The 17,258-nt window shown below is 39.8% G+C and overlaps 1 protein-coding gene across 7 annotated transcripts in view; it reads left to right on the forward strand.

Moving 5' to 3' along the window:
* DLG2 (discs large MAGUK scaffold protein 2) overlaps positions 1-17,258 on the forward strand; it is a 1,083,296-nt gene that overhangs the window by 1,013,395 nt on the left and 52,643 nt on the right. For all 7 annotated transcript variants that reach the window (XM_070365266.1, XM_070365267.1, XM_070365264.1 and 4 more), the window contains one exon: positions 3,221-3,296. In XM_070365266.1, the coding sequence (XP_070221367.1) occupies positions 3,221-3,296 (76 nt within the window). The remainder of the gene's footprint in view (positions 1-3,220; positions 3,297-17,258) is intronic.

Genomic DNA, 17,258 nt, shown 5'->3' on the forward strand with positions numbered 1-17,258 from the left:
AAGGCAATGGCACCCCACTCCAGTACTGTTGCCTGGAAAATCCCATGGATGGAAGAGCCTGGTAGGCTTCAGTCCATGGGGTCTCTAAGAGTCAGACACGACTGAGCGACTTCACTTTCACTTTCCACTTTCATGCAAAGGAAATGGCAACCCACTCCAGTGTTCTTGCCTGGAGAATCCCAATGGACGGAGAAGACTGGTAGGCTGCAGTCCATGGGGTCGCACAGAGTCGGACATGACTGAAGCGACTTAGCAGCAGCAGCAGCAGCAGGCCCTGACTCCTAAGGAACTATATTGCTCATGAATTGTGGGTGACCCTCTACAGTCTCTCACTGGGTAAGGGCAGTGTAGAAGGTCCTTAAGTACTGTTTCCCAAGCAGAATGCATGTGGTCAGACACCGTTTCTACCATTTTCTAATTTACGAAGCTTTGAGTCTTAGCTTTTCCAGCCATAAAATGGGACTGAGAATACCACACTTGGTTATTGTTAGGGCCAAATGAACGATGTAAATATGAAGGCCTTTTTCATTAATAATAATATGTTAAAATTTCAGTTACCACTTATATCATCATCTTTATTATTCATGAAACTTCCAACCCAAGTAGAAATCAGAGCTTTCCGATTTCCTTCTTGAGTGAACCAAAATCTGCCACTCCTACAATAAGGCTTTAATTTTTTCTTTTTTTTAACTTTTTTTTGTTGCTTGTTTGAAGATCAGTAATAAACCATATCACACGTTAGGTGTGTTTGTGTGTGTGTCTCTGTCTGTCTGCCTGTTCATCTGACTTAGTCTCAGCAACTCGTTGTAAGTGATGACCCACTAAGGTGGCCTAGTAGAAACATTTCTGAAGGAACGTGGAAGGCATGAACTTAGAAACCAAGGGGGAAATGTTAGAATGCTCTGTCTAAGCAATTCTTAGAAGAGAATATTGAGTTCAGCCTCATTTATGTTTGGGGCCCATGTGAGCTCTCTCACTTTATGCAGAATTTATTTTCGTAGACTAATCAAGTAACCAGGTACTCTCTGTGTGTCATTCTGGCATCCCCTGATGGACTGGTGTTTCCCATAAGTAGGCTAGGAAAAGGTCGGGGCTGTAACAGCAATTTCAGAAGGGCCCAAAGAGATGAATACCAATTAGCATTTGCACTTGGATTAAAACTGAGAAAAGCTGAAGAAGCTCAGAGCAGACATTTTCACAGTGAGCATCTTTGCACTTTGCTACTTACCTATGTGAAGTCTTCCTTGCTCTCCTCTCAACTGTTGTATGTTGGGCCCAGGTCGAAACTCTCGGTGGAACATACTGCTTTAATATCTGAGGTTAGATTTGAAGAATTTTGCTCATCTGTTTCCACTCAAATATTCTACTCTCATACCAAAATAAATATATTCTGAAACTCCATTCTGTAACTATAGAAACCCTGATCTTCAATGTGTTTCAGCTGGAAACACAAAATAACTCTCAAAGAGAAGTATGTTGTTAATTATTGATCTATGAATAGCTTAGATTTCATAAACCCTTAACGTTTCTGTAGATTCAGGGGTTTTTCCTCTCTTTTTTTCTTTCCCCATTTTTGAAATTAGACCTAGCCACATGGCAAAACTAATACAATTTTGTAAAGTTTAAAAATAAAATAAAATTAAAAAAAAAAGAGTAATAGAAATTGGACCTAGCCACATTTAAATAGAGTGATGCTAAAATTGCTAAACAATGCAATTAATATTAATTTAGTTCAGCTGTTAAAATTTACTGAGGCCTTGCTGTAATACTCTGAGTCATATGTGGACTTGCCCTCAAGGAACAGAGCCTTTTATGTGCAACTCAAAAATAAACAGCACAGAAGGAAACAAGAGATAACAGCAACGAAGACAAACAGACAAGTGTTGTGGGGCTTGGAGGACAGAACAATCATGTCTAATTAGAGAGGCTCAAAAAAAAAAATCGGAGAAATATTTAGCTTCTCATTTCAACTCCATCTTCCAAATAGACACAAGACCTGCCAACTTTATTTTATTAATGTTTCTCAAACTCTTCCCTCTCCTCCACTTCATTATCACTCCTCATCATTTCTTGCCTGGATTATGGCAATAGCTTCTTAATAGGCTTCCTGCTTCCCACTGTTCCTTCCCTCCTCCAACCCATCATCCTCCTCCCTCAGAGTCACTTATTTAAAATACTAGTCTATCGTTTCTTGGCTTTATAGGCTCTAATAAGTTGCGAGGACTCCCCAAGGGAAAGCCCATGTCCTTAATATAGGGATCCCCTCTATATTATAAAGGAGGCCCCGCCAGCTCCCCAGCCTCATGTCCCTGTGCTGTAGGTACTCTGTATCAGAATCTTCCTGCAATCTTTAGCTTGATTATAACTTCAGGTCATGGTATATGTTGTTCCTCCCTTCTGTCTGGGAGATTCTCCTTGAACTTTTCCCACTGACAAGCTCTCTCTCACCATTTAAGTCTCACAGAAATGTACTCCTTCTCCAAGAAGCCTTCCCCATTGCTTTCCACTCCTTATCGCCCTCCAATGAGATAGATAGATGTGCCCACTCACCTTGCTATCAGCAGTCTTATTGTGCAGTAGTATCTGTCTTTTTATGCCTCTGTCCCCTCCAAGAAGACATTACTATGCCTTCACTGAAGTCATGCTTTTTAATTTTTTTTTTCCCCCAACACCTTACTTGATACAGAATAGGCTTTCAATAAGTGCTTGATGAACGAATGAAGGTAAAATAACAAAAACTGCAGAGATGGTAGCAGAAGGACACTGGGCAAAGGAAAAGTTCAAGATGATAACATATTTGGTTTGAGGTAAAAGTAAACACCCCAGCTTTCTTAAAGAGAAGGAAAGGAAAAGGACGCAAACAGAAAAGGACATTAGGAGAGGAGAGTTTACTTCGCCTCCACTTTAGGGGTTCGTGTCTCTGGACTGTGATTTCTTGCAGTAGATTCTGATTGATTCAGGCATTTAAATAGCAAATATTAGGTTTTTATTCCTTCCAAATATGTGACGATTCAGTACATGTAACACAAAAATTGCAACGGATGTGTTAGCAGCTTAGAGATGTTATACAAAGACTTCTTATACTAACAAAGAAATAGAAATATTTTAAAACATTTTATTTTATCTGAAGGATAAGAAGAGGTATTCTTTATTGGATAAGGAATTTAAAATCATAAATGCCTTGCCATGTGATAGACTCTTTATTTTCCATTTTCCTTAGGGTGGAAAGAAAGGAACGTGCCCGATTGAAGACAGTGAAGTTTAATGCAAAACCTGGAGTGATTGATTCAAAAGGGGTAGGTACAAAATAATTGAAACATTAAGTTCTCTAGGTTGCCATGGATTTAACTAAAATTAGCATGTAAGCTTTCAGTAACAGACAGATTATGGAGCTACAAGACAGTGGATCACTGTTAAAAATGTTTTGCTAAAAGCCATGACGTGATTTCTGATGAAATAGATCTATAATAAATATACTAAATATCGGGGGTAAAGCTGCTAGTGATCAGCAGAAATGATGTATTATAAAGGTGATATAATGACTGTAGTGAAGAAGAAAAAAGATAGTTTGGGTATTTTTATTTCTCTAACTTTTTTCTTTAAAAAAAAAAAAAACATTTTCAAAGGCTAGATTCTATAAAAGATGCCTGCTCATCATAAGATATATCTAATCCTTTACACATTATAAATCAGGACAGTGGTCATGGAAATATACAGATGGATCATCTAAGTGAATACATGGATTGTTGTGACAGACATAGAAAAGAAGAAAATTAACAAATGAAATTTAGGGTTATGCAACCATCACCATAGTCAACTTTAGAATATTTCCTCACCCCACAAAGAGACCCGGCAGCAGTCACTCCCCTCTCCCCAGCCCTCTGACCTAGCCCTAGGGGACCACTGATCTACTCTGTCTCCACAGGTTCGCCTGTTCTGTATAGGTCATACAAGTGGCGTTACGTACTGTGTGGTCTTCTGTGACTGCTTCTTTCACTTTACATAAGGTTCTCAAAGTGCCTCTATGTTGTAGCCTATAGAAGCACTTCTTTTCTTTTCATTGCCCAACAATATTCCATTGTATGGATATACTCATCTAAATGTATCCATGAAGCAGTTGGTGGAAATTTGTGGGCAATTATGAATAATGGCTGCTATCAACATTTGTGTATGGATTTTTATATAGAAATATACTCTTACTTCCATTGGGCATGTACTTAGGAGTGGAATTCCTGGGTCATATGATAACTCTGTGTTTAACATTCTGGGGAACTGCCAGACTGTTTCCAAGGCGACTGTAACATTCCGCATTCTCACCGTCAGTGTTTGAGGGTTCCAGTTTCTCTCCATCCTTGCCAGCGCTTGTTATTCTATGTCTTTCTGCTTATAGTCCTCCTGTTTGGTGTGAAGTGGTATCTCATTGTGGTTGTGGTTTTTTATTTCCCTAATTACCATTGGTATTAAACATCTTTTCATGTGCTTATTGACCAGTTATATATCTTCTTTGGAGAAGTGTCTTTTCAGGTCCTTTGCTCATTTTTAAAATGACATTCCTTTGTTGTTGCTGAGCTGTAGAAGTTCTTTGAATATTCCAAATATTAATCTCTTATTAAATATACATTTTCCAAATATTTTCTCCCATTCTATGAGTTGTCTCCCTTCAGAATGTCTTTTGGTGTACAAAATTTTTTGATTTTGATAGAGTTCAATTTACCTATTTTTTCTTTTGCTACTTTCTTTGGTATTATATCTAAAAAACCAAGGCCATGAAGACGTCCATATTTTCTTCTGAGTCTTATACTTTTAGCTGTTACATTTAGGTTGATCCATTTTGCATCAGTTATTGTGTATGATATGAAGTAGGATTGTAATTTCATTCTTTTGCACATGAATTGTTTTCTTAGTTTTATTTTTTGATAGTTCATTGCAAGTTCATGCAAGTATATAGAAATGTAATTATTGTGTATATCAACCTTATACCTTGCTACCTTGCTGAATCCATTTATTAATTGTAATAGCTTTTGGTGGATTCCTCAGGATTTTCTATCTACAAGGTCATATTATATGTAAAAAGAGAGTTTTACTTCTTTTTTTTAAATCTAGGTGACTTTTATTTCTTTATCATAACTGATTGCCTTGGCTAGAACTTCCTGTATAGTTTGTATGAAAGTAGCTAACTGTTCTGTTCCTGACCTTAAGGGGAAAGCATTTAATCTTTCCTGTTGTATGATGTAAGTTGTGGGTTGTAAAGTTTTTGTTAATCTATTTTTAAGTGATAATACAAGAATCATATTGCTGTATTGTAAAATACCTTTCCCCACCTTCTGCTTTCCCATTCTCTTTCTCTTCATATCCTTTCCTTTACTTTGCTGTCCTAACATTTTTGACTTGTGAGCATCACGCAGAACCACAAATTTAGGTCAACATTTGTCACCATGAAAGCAAAAAGAAAAGCTATCATTTCTCAGGACTTTTGAGCCCTAAACCACAACACTGCCCTTTGTATTTTTAAGCAGAAGTTTCACTGGGCAGCCTAGTCATTGACATAATGATTTTCATTCCCCTAATACATTCTGGTGAAAGGGAATTTATTTAAACATGATGTCATTCTAAAAAATAGTGAGGGAATATGTCATCATGCATGGAAATCTTTCAAACAAATACTGTCTCCATACAAAGGGGTAAGGTTTTTCAGTGATTCTTGGTGAGAATTTTAGGATAGATTTCCTGTTTGGTTCATATATATAGTTGGGTATATATCAAAGAATTTTCATTGAATACCTACCATGTGCCAGACACAGGATTAGAACTTGTGAAAGATACAAAGGTAGCACAGGCCCTTCCCCTTAAGAGCTTATACCATCAGTGAGAGCCCAGATGCCTTTTTAATAAGGACAAAACTTGTGTGTTGTGTTTTTTTAATCATACTGTTGAATATGATTAGGTACGAGCCAACGAATAGAATATAAACCCTAGGACTTGAGTGGCTGTTGAAGGAGAAGCAGTGATCACGTGGAAAGGGAAACCCTGAACTGAAAGTCATGAGAATCAGGTACCTGAGTTCTGGTGTCAGTTTATTACTGAGTCATCACTGCTCTTTGGACGTCATTAGCAAAGTAGCGGCTTTGAACTATATCAGGGATGTCAAAGAAGTTTCACCTCCTATGTACACTGATGAATTGATGTCTCTAACTAGAAAATGTGTTGAAAATGATTCTGAGGCCATATATGATCTCAGCACCTAACACACTATTGGGAATTGTTCTCTGCTTGAGATCCCTGGATTCAGTGATTTTTAAGGTGCCTTCCAGCAGTAATTCTCCATGAGCCTATTAATTAAGAAACAATAAACCACAGTTTTACAAGTCCCCACAAAAATAGTACATCAATGAGAAGATTCTCATCCTGAAGTAGAACATAAAGGACAATAAGAGAAAGATAAGACAATTAAGACTGAAGAAAGGACAGACCCACTCTCCAATGGAGAGTTAAGAAAGTCAGGAGATGCCACTCACTTTGAGCCTTGGACAAAAACTACAGAAATTAGTCATTGTTACAGAGGCCTCACTCTCTGAAACCCAGGGGTAAATGCAGCATAAACTGAAAAGGAAAACTATTTGAAATGAGGAAGAGGATGGGATATTTAAGTAACATTATCATTAGTTGGTATCGACAGAACATTGTGAATTGTTGGGAATTCAGAGTGAAAGCCATGGGGGGACTTCTCTGGCAGTCCAGTGGTTGGGACTCCACGCTTCCAATGCAAGAGGCACGTGTTTGATACCTGGTGGGCTAACTAAGAACCCACATGCCATATGGTGTGGCCAAAGCATTTTTTAAAAAAGTTTTTTAAACAGAGTGAAAGCTGTGGCCACTGCCCTGGAGGATCTTAGAATCAATTAGTATGTGTAAAATGGGCTGTGACAAGAGCCTTATTAATAGTGTGTACAAGAGCTATGGGGATTTGACTTCATGGATGTGGGAATGACTAGAGAGCACTTCATAAAAGAAGAACTTAGAGTGCTTGAGTTACTTTTCCTCAATTATGAATAGAGGAATTATGAATATAGGAATTATGAATGAATAATTAAACATTCATTAATGTTTGAAAATTGAGTTCTACAAAACATTAGGTACTAGGCTAGGTGCCTCGTGGGGCAGCCGGATGATTAAAAAGACAAAGTCTTTCCTACTTCAGAGCTCACAGAAAAGATATATAAGCAAGCAAACAATGGCAACACAATATGACTGATGATCCCTGTGTGTGTGTGTGTGTGTGTGTGTGTGCACGCGCACACGCTTAGTCGCTTAGTTGTGTCCTACTCTTTGCAGGCCCATGGACTGTAGCCCACCAGGCTCCTCTGTCCATGGGATTTTCCAGGCAAGAATACTGGAGTGGGTTGCCACTTCCTCCTCCAGAGGATCTTCCCAACCCAGAGAACTCCTGTCTCTTGCTTTTCCTGCATTAGCAGGTGGATTCTTTACCACTATTGCCACCTGGGAAGCCCAAATTTAGCGAATCAATCTCTGTTTTAAATACCAGGAGATTGTGCCTCAGGAAGATTAACTAATTTACCTAAGATCACACAGTAAGTACAAAAGTCAGGTTTAAATTCAATTTAGTTTGACAGTAGAACATTTGCCTTTCTCATTTCTTCATACTATCCTTTCTTTTCTTGAAAGTCAGAAGAAGGAGAGAGCCACTAATTATGACTTGGATAAGGGAGAAGGCTATAAAGAGAAGGTACTATTTGAGTGAGATTTTGAAGTTTGAGTAAGAGTTTACCACACATAGGAAATAGCACGAACGTGAAGGTGGAAAGTGTAGGCATTTTGGAGTAAGACCTTGCAGATCAGAGACTCCAGATGGATGGTGAGGATGGTGTGATGGGAGTTTTGGCTAGTGGGGCTGACCAGGAAGATCTGGAAGGTTGGGAAGTTTGTGTGGAAAGTCTGGCTATGAGCTTTGAAGCTTACTGAGTTTGGAGAGTATCCATGAGGAAATCTGAGGCTCTCCATTCCTAAATGCCCATTTGCTGCAAATGAAATACCACGTGTCTTCATGAGGTCTGTGTCTACACATGGAACAACAAGAGGACCATTGTGACGGTAATCCAGATAATTCCAGCTTACCCATAACCGGGCTCAAAGTGGCCATCAGTTTGAATAGATCTGCTTGAGAACCACCTCAGTTCCCCAGATCTCAGTGCACCCAAGCTTTCCTGAGAATGTCAGTTAAATTTCTAATGCATCTCTGTTCAAACTAGCCTCTGGTGAAAACTTAATCACCACCTTAATTTCTTTAACTGTTCTAACTTTTTATCAATTTTCTAGTCAGCCATTCTGTTATTTACTGAGACATTTAGTCTTCAGAATCAAGCTCTTTTTACATTGAAAAGTCAGTGGTATTTAGTGATTTATGCTGTTTTGTTTAATTTTTATTTTAAAATCTCAATAATTTAAGGAAGGAAAATACATGTCTGAAAGAATATAAAAGAATTATTATTAACACTCTTACTAAATATCAGCAATGTGCAATTATAAGGGTCCTCTTTGCATTGTAAATCCTTTCTAAAATAAGATAGGCTACAAATAAATGACTAGTCCTTTATCCACTGGCAGGTATGAAACAGAAGTTAGAGATGTCTGTTATTCGAAGTGTCAATAGTAGGAGTACCATTGTAAAAACCTAGACAACTTACATCTATATCTCTTAATCACCACAGCAAAACTTGAAGGGACATCATTTATTCCCTTTATAGATTTGAATAAACTGAGGCTTGGTGAGGTGAAGAAATCTGAACTCATGTCTAATTGATTCCAAAATCCTTAATCCATTTACTATAGCATAACTCTCTCCCTTATTAAGACCATGTCACACTTGTGCATTTTAAGCAAAATGAAGAAATAAATTGAATTGGGTTTAGCTTTGTCAAAAACTAATTTGGACAAAAACTTAAATTCTGAAAGGCGAAAGCTGATTTCTCGATGAAGTGCATCTTTGTGTATGAGAACTCTTCCAAAGGGAGCGTGGAGTCCGCACACTTTTCTCTGTTGTGGTCTACCAGAGTAAAATGAAGTCTTAGAAAACATGTTTATTCAGTTATTTAATAAACCTTTATTAGGTGCCTATATGGGCTTCCCAGGTGGCTCAGTGATAAAGAATCTGCCTGCCAATGCAGGAGATATGAGTTTGTTCCCTGGATTGGGAAGATACCCTGGAGAAGGAAACAGCAACCCACCACAGTATTCTTGCCTGGGAAATCCCATGGACAGAGGAGCCTGGCCGGTTACAGTCCACGGAGTTGCGATGAGTCAGGCATGACTCAGCAGCTAAACAACAACAACAAAGGTATTGTTGCCTATACAGGGCAGCTTTCTGGGCGGCGTGGACCAAGATGAGTTAGTCAGGTCGCTGCCCGAAAGGAGCAGGGCTACTGGGGAAGAGAATGGGTCCCCCCAGAGAGGAAGTAATTCATACCAAACAGGAGGGGTGGGAAACTTGCTCCGAAGTTCAGGCTCCTCTGAACTTGATTCTGGCTTGGAAGCTGGAGGAATTTGAATTGGGGAGCCTTGAAGGATTAGTAAAGTTTTCAAGGGATGGGCAGTGGCAGAGGAATAGGATACAGGACACATAGGAAGTAGAACATGGTTGCTTCCATTGCAGGAAGCAGTTAGTGAAGAATGAAAGGCCTCAGAACTGCAGAGTGACTCAAGTCAGTTATAGTGCCTTATATTTTCCAGGAAACTTGTACTTCATCCTGTAGACAGTGAAGAATTTTAATGGTTGTGACCAGACCCAACCTAGTGATTTTCTCTGATTTTCCACCCTTAATGTACCTAAACTGCTGCCCAAACATCACTCCCACGCAGACCTCCAAACTTACTCATCTTTGGGCCCCTAGCACAATGTCTACCAGACACATACTGGCTTCTCCTTCCACCCTGTTTAGAGGAAAGGTAAGTGAATGATCAAAAGTAGGTTTCCAAGAGATCAGTCTGTCAACCATGGGAATGACAGATTGGAGGGGAGAGAGACCAGCGGTGGGAAATATTGAGATAACTAAAGCAGTATTCTGGGTGTGAGATTCTGAAAATCTGAATGTAAAACAGTGAAGAAAGGAAAGGAGAAGAGTGTGGCTGAAGAGATCGAAGAGGACCATCATCCTTGGACATCTGACCTAATATTCTGTGTCCTTTTCTAAAGCCTTGAGCTCCTTTTCAGAGGGGATGTTGACTGGGAGAGATGAGTTGTTGTTGTTGTTATTCAGTCTCTAAGTCATGTTGACTCTTTGTGACCCCATGGACTGCAGCACACCAGGCTTCCCTGTTCATCACTATGTCCCAGAGTTTGCTCAAGCTCATGGCCACTGTGTCGATGATGCCATCCAACCATATTCTCCTCTGTTGCCCCTTCTCCTGCCCTCAATCTTTCCCAGCATCAGAGCTTTTTCCAGTGAGTCCTTCCAATGAATATTTAGGGTTGATTTCCTTAAGGATTGACTGGTTTGATCTCCTTGCAGTCCAAGGGACTCTCAAGAGTCTTCTCCGGAATCATAGTTCGAAATATTCAGTAGAGAGGGGTAGGGGCAAAGATGGAACTATTGGTGACAGAATCCTGGCAATCTCCCTGAATCAAACTGGAGCTGGCATTAAGAAGTTTAAGTTCTGTTTCATACCCTCTTGGAAATTTCCATACAGTCATTGGGTCCTAATATGTCATTTACAGATGAAGAAACTAAGAATCATTTTTCTGGAGCACACAGAGTTAGTAGCAGAGCCTGCCATCAAATCGTGTATCAGAAAAGTGACCTGACAGTGTTTTGTCAGCAATGTAGGAATTATGTTTGTTTCACCAGGATGAGTTATGAGGATTGCTTTTGTAGCAGCTTCAAAGTGATATTTTGAGTTTCAAGGGAAAAGTCATTTCTACTCTCGAAAAATGGGGAAACTCCTTAATAGAGATAGCTTTTGGATGGCCAGAGCCCAGGGAAGAGCTCAGATGTCCACAGTGACCTAGGGATTCAGAGAGGTGGGGTGAAAGGAGAAGCATACCGCCTCATACTTGCTTTTGGGAAGGCGACATTTCCCCTCAAAGTTCATAGACTCAATACCGGCTGCCCCTCGAGTTGTTCATTATCACTCCCCTCCTCCAGGCCGTCTGTCAGTTTCCCGGTTGGACTTCTTGGCACTGGTCTTCCTCCTCTGATTCTTTCCCTGTACTGCATGCAGGGTGGTTTAACCAGGCTAACATTTTTATGTAAAGAACCAAAACAGGGTTGTGTCCCAGAAATTCTGCCATCTCACCAGACCAGCCCAGTCTGGGAAGAGATGCCAACTCCCTACATTTTCCTTTGAATGTGATCATCACATTTGTCCAGACCTTGAGCTCCCATGTCCACTGAGAGCCATGTGATTCTCTGATTAAAGATACACAAATGGCTTTTCTGCAGGTGGCTCTCAGAGGGGCCTACAGTCGAGTTTCATTCTCTGATATATGTAAGGAGGGTCCCTCTCTCAACCTTGAAGCTGAACTCAACGAACATTTTTTAGTGAATAAATACACATGCTTTTACTTATTGCCCATAGGGTATTTATTTGTCAAGTTATTAATGAGGAAACTACTAGTGTGGGGAATGGGATGGAGAATAAGTCATGTTCCTTATATGCCCTTGGGTCACCTCCCTCCTAGCTCCAAAAACTACCATTGTTCAACCAACCAAGTTAATCTACAACCTTATGTTACCAAATTTAGTATAATTTACAACTGATAAAATCTGTCCACTACACATGTATGCATATTCATTTTTACAATATGTTTTAGTTTGTTCAGTTCTTTTACCTTAATTATATTTTTAAAACACTTTGGTTTTGTATATGTTGACTCTTGAATATGTTTGATCAACCTCATCCCCAGGAGGAAAAAGGTACAAAAGTTGTAAATCTTTCAAAATACTTTGAAATCCAATGTTATTTTCCCTGCCTGATTATATTAGGCTAACACTTTCACTTCAGGAATGTTGGAAGGAATATGGTAAATTGAAATATAATAAATTCACTTGCTCATGGCATTTTCTCCTCTCTGATGATTTTAGTTTTCAGTGTTTTAGGCTTTAGTTTAACAGATATTTGTTGAGGCTATACTGGGTGCCACGTACCAATTTAGGCAATGAAAGTACACCATGAGTAGGACAGGGTTCTAGCCTGTAGGAATCAAAATATTCTGCAGGTGCTCAGTCGCCTCAGTCGTGTCTGACTGCAACCCCATGGATTGTAGCCTGCCAGGCTCCTCTGTCCATGGGATTTTCCAGGCAAGAATACTGGAGTGGGTTGCCATGCCCTCCTCCAGGGGACCTTCCCCACCCAGAGATGGAACCCGCATCTCCTGCGGCTACTGCATGGGCGTGAATACCACTGAGCCACCTGAGAAGCCCTATATTCTGCAGAGATAAACATGTAAGCACATGACAAATAGAATCTTCTAAGCTCTGAATGGGAAGTGAGGTCAAGCTACTATTTGAACTCAGATCTGGAATACTTAAGCCTCTCTTGAAGTGCGCAGGCAAGTTCTCAGTGGAGATAATGCCCCAACTGAGCCTTGAAGGATCAATAGAATCTAGTGTAAAAGGATAGAAAAACTCATGGAAGCTGAGGGGAAGGCATCTAAAGACAGGAGGCAGCCCATTGTGTGCAGGGAAGCCAAAGAAGCTTTGTGTGACAAATACAGGAGCTTAAGCACAAAGTTACAGGTGTCAGCCAGGAAGTCCAAGAGGAAGTCGGGACTCAGATCTAACCCAGAGGGCAGTGGAGAGGCTTTGGAGGATTTTAGAAAGGTTAGATTAGAACTTTAGCAGGTCACTCAATTTATTTTGGAATAAATTTCCAAAAGGAGGCAACCCTAGACAGTTGGAGTCTGTTTTAATAATGGGTGAGATGGAGACAGCCTGAACTAGAACCACAGAGTAGCAACAGAAAGGAAAGAAGAGACCAGGAAATATTTAGCAGAAAAAAAGCCTAGGGCACCTACATCAGCATCAGCTGAGACTTAAAAATGGATGCCAAACCTCAAACCCAGCCCTGTGGACTCAGAATCTCTAGGGATAGAAGTTTCTAGTCTACAGGAACTTGAATAGAATTTGTATCCTATTGTTGTGTGAAAATTGTATAAATCTTAATTATGTTGAATTGGTTCATGGTGCTTTTCAGGTCTACTATATCCTTCTACTTCTCTGTATATTCAGTTAATTTTTGAGAGTTTTATGTTGAAACTCCAACTAAAAATCTTAGTTTATCTACTTAAAAAATAATTGTAATAGAGTGAAACTCCATGTAACTTTATTCTGTATTTTCCAAGTCTTGTGTAAATGTGTTATCATACTTTTGAAATGTAAAAAATAAAAAAGAATCTCTAGGGATGGAGAGTCAGGAAAATTGCTTTTTACCAAACTCCTGGGAAAATTCCATAGACTTGCTAAAATTTGAGATACACAGGTGTAGGGAAATGGTTTGGTATCACACAGAATAGTCAGTTTCTATCAGAGTTATCGTAATATATCTAAGCTTCAATCACCAGATACATAAAAATAGAAATCATATTAAAAGAAATAATATATGTTAAGTACCTAGAAATATTAGTCAGTCTCCCTCCCGGCCATGCATACACACACCGTGCTGTGTACAGAAAGGAAGGGAGAGTTGGCACAACCTTGCCCTACACCTGTTGGCACAGGGGTGTTTTTTGACTGTGTGCTTGCTGACTTTATATTGGGCAGAAAGGTGGAGTTGGCAGCAGACTGTCCTCCACTCCTGTCCCTGCCATTGGCTGAAAATCAGGATTGTTTCTGAGTTCTCTACCATATTGTATAATTACCTGTGGAAAATTTTAGAACAGACTCGATCAGTGCTTGTTGCATTGGAGAACTGCCATGTTCTATTCAGTACACCAATTACTCTGAACACCCATAGACTGCCTTATGTTCTTCTAGTTTCTTTTTATAGGCTTTGCTCATTTGCTCCATAGAAAAATTCTTAACATGCCCATCTCACAGATGAGATAACTGAAGTTTAGAAAGGGTAAACAACTTACCCAAGCTCACAGAGCTAGTAAATGGCAGCATTGGGCCTTGTGTGATGATGTATTACATAAGCAGAATAGAATAATTGATTCCTCAAGGCATTTTAGTGAAAGTAAAAGTCACTGCATCGTGTCTGGCTTTTTGCGACTCCATGGACTATACATACAATCCATGGAATTCTCCAGGCCAGAATACTGAAGTGGGTAAAGACTTTCCCTTCTCAAGGGGATCTTCCCAACCCAGGGTCTGAATCCAGGTCTCCCACACTGCAGGCAGATTCTTTACCAGCTGAGCCACCATGGAAGACCAAGAATACTGGAGTGGGTAGCCTATCCCTTCTCCAGCAGATCTTCCCACCCCAAGAATCAAACTGGGGTCACCTGCATTGCAGGCGGATTGTTTACCAGCTGAGCTACTAGGGAAGCCCCAAAGCATTTTTATGTATGAATGAATTCTAGATGTTATTAGCATAGCTAATTCTATCTATTTAATTATTGATGCTAAGGCTAAAGAAATATAAATAAGAGATGTATAATTTGTGGTTATATAAATAACAAGTACAGTTTCATCAGATGAAAACACTAAGCTTTTGTTCAATTTTCTTCCTGCTATTAATTCTGAAAATTTGGCTCGAAACCATTTCTGCTTGGGGAGGGGGGGGGGGTTATTCATGAATCAATTCTAATTCACTGCAGGGTTTCCTTTAACCTGACTCTTTAAGGTAAAAACCCAGAGTCACATCTTAGAGCTTGTATGTTTCACCATGCAAAACCTTTTAACTCTCCAAAAACTAAAACATCAATACTGAAAGATAAAGATGTGGAAGCTACTGTACAGTCATCTGACTTCCTCACTGTAGTAATTACAGCCAGAATCTCAGCAAGCAAAAATAATATATCTTGTCTCTTTTCAACTGTATACTATGTTTATATGTGGGTAGAAAGTCTTTTTCTTAATGGCAGATCACGTAATGTCTGAAAAGTTTCAACAGCAGCTTCCAGTATGTTCCTAATATTCATTTAAAAATACCTAATTACTTTGCCCTTTTATTTAAGAAATAGTCACTGAACTTAGGCTCTCTTGGATTGTGTTCTTAGCTATGTGGTCTGGATCTAGTAGCTTCTCCTTCTGAGACTTTGACGTTTTAGCTATAATAAAATCTAGAAAGTCGATTGCAGGTTCCTTGAAGGCAGGGAATATGATTTATTTAAGGCTTAAATAGTTCATGACTCTTAAGCAATAAGTAGTGAACAGTGAGAATAAAGAGGGTGATATATTGGGAGAAATGGTATATGAATTAGAAGATACAGCCTACATGTTTTTATTGTAGTTTGTACATGGAGAACTGAACAACTTATTTTTGCTTTTAAAGAAAAGTTCTCTTAATCTGAGTGTTATTTCCTTCATTTCAATAAATAGGTTTTAATTATCCCTTATGTACAGGAAACTGCTTTGACCACTGAGTTGGGGACACAGGTAAAGTAGGGCCCCACCTCTGTCATCCCAGAACTTACTTTCTAGAACACAGACACATACACACACACACAACAATATAGCATAAGGTGAAAAAGTTTAGTAAGAGATGGAAAGAGCCTTAATGGAGATTCAGAGGAAAAGGAGGACCAATCTGAGTGTAAACAATTAAGAAATGGTTCCAAGAAAAGGTAGCATTTTAGATGCTGAGTAAGATTTCAGCAACTGTAGAATAAGTGTTGGCTTCCTTCATAGCTCAGTTAGTAAAGAATCCACCTGCAGTGTAGGAGACCTGGATTTGATCCCTGGTTTGGGAAGATCCCTTGGAGAAGGGATAGGCTACCCGCTCCAGTATTCTTGGGCTTCCCTTGTGGCTCAGCTCGTAAAGAATCCACCTGCAATGCAGGAGACCTGGATTCAATCCCTGGTTTGGGAAGATCCCTTGGAGAAGGGAAAGGCTACCCACTCCAGTATTCTGGCCTGGAGAATTTCATGGACTATATTCCATGGGGTTGCAAAGAGTCGGACACAACGGAGCGACTTTCACTTTCAGAATAAGTGTGGTTTTTACATTTATGAAATAGTAGAAGCAAAAGTAAAGTAGTGAAGGATATGTGACAACCAACTCTATGTTTGATTGGATCATAGACTACAGACAGTGGAGCAGTGGGGGAGTAAGGTTGGAAATGTAGTTGGACCCCCAGATTAGAGGGCATTCCTTTAAAAATTTCAAGGAGGCTGTTCTTCAGGCTCTGGGACACCTTTAAAGGCTATTTGGACAGAATAGTGACAGGATTTGTTTGTGAATAAAGACATTGACTCATTGCCTGGGGGATGAGTGGTGGGTACCTGGGAGGAGAGAATAGAATCACGGGGCACCTTGGGGGAGGTTGCTGGAAGGACTCAGGTCACAGAGGCCTCACACTGACAGAAGGTCACAGATGGCAACAGTGGTTAGCAGAGAATGTTGAAACTGTCATCTGTGAACATATGGAGGATCCCAAATGAGTTACTGATTGGTGGAGACAGGGGTAAAGGCAAATCATGCAAAGTAACTGTGCCCACGAGGGTGACAGTGGAAGGGAACATGAACTTGGGGGAATGGAGACTAGAAATTTAACTCACGTATATGCTTTTAGGCCCAGCTTCAAGCCAACATCTCCCTACACCCCACCTCAACACGGTAGCCTTCCCTTCCAACACAAATCTTTGGCACAAACAATTGCTATTGTGCCCTTAGAAATCAGCAGTTTATGCATGATACCGAAATAACCACTTAATTGAGCTGAAAACCAACCCAGGGCAGATTCAATAAAACTGTCACTAAAATAAACTTTTTGGAAAAAAAATGAAACCAATTTTAGACTGATTGCCAGGTTAAAAGCAGAAAGGTGGTGTAATAAATCTGCTCCTCTGGGATTAAGAAATCCTTCATGAAGCATTTTTTTCCACATACCAAATAATTACAGGTCTTCCCAGGTGGCGCAGTGATAAAGAAAACGCCTGCCAATGTGGGAGACACAGAATCGATCTCTGGGTTGAGAAGATCCCGTGGAGGAGGAAATGGCAACCCACTCCAATATACTTTCTTGGAAAATCCCATGAACAGAGGAGCCTGGCATGCTACAGTCCATGGGGTTGCAAAGAGTCAGACATGACTGAGCACACACAAGCATACACACACAAATAATTACAAATATATTCCTTAAG

Source organism: Bos mutus, chromosome 29, assembly GCF_027580195.1.
Source record: "Bos mutus isolate GX-2022 chromosome 29, NWIPB_WYAK_1.1, whole genome shotgun sequence".
Lineage (NCBI taxonomy): Eukaryota > Metazoa > Chordata > Mammalia > Artiodactyla > Bovidae > Bos > Bos mutus.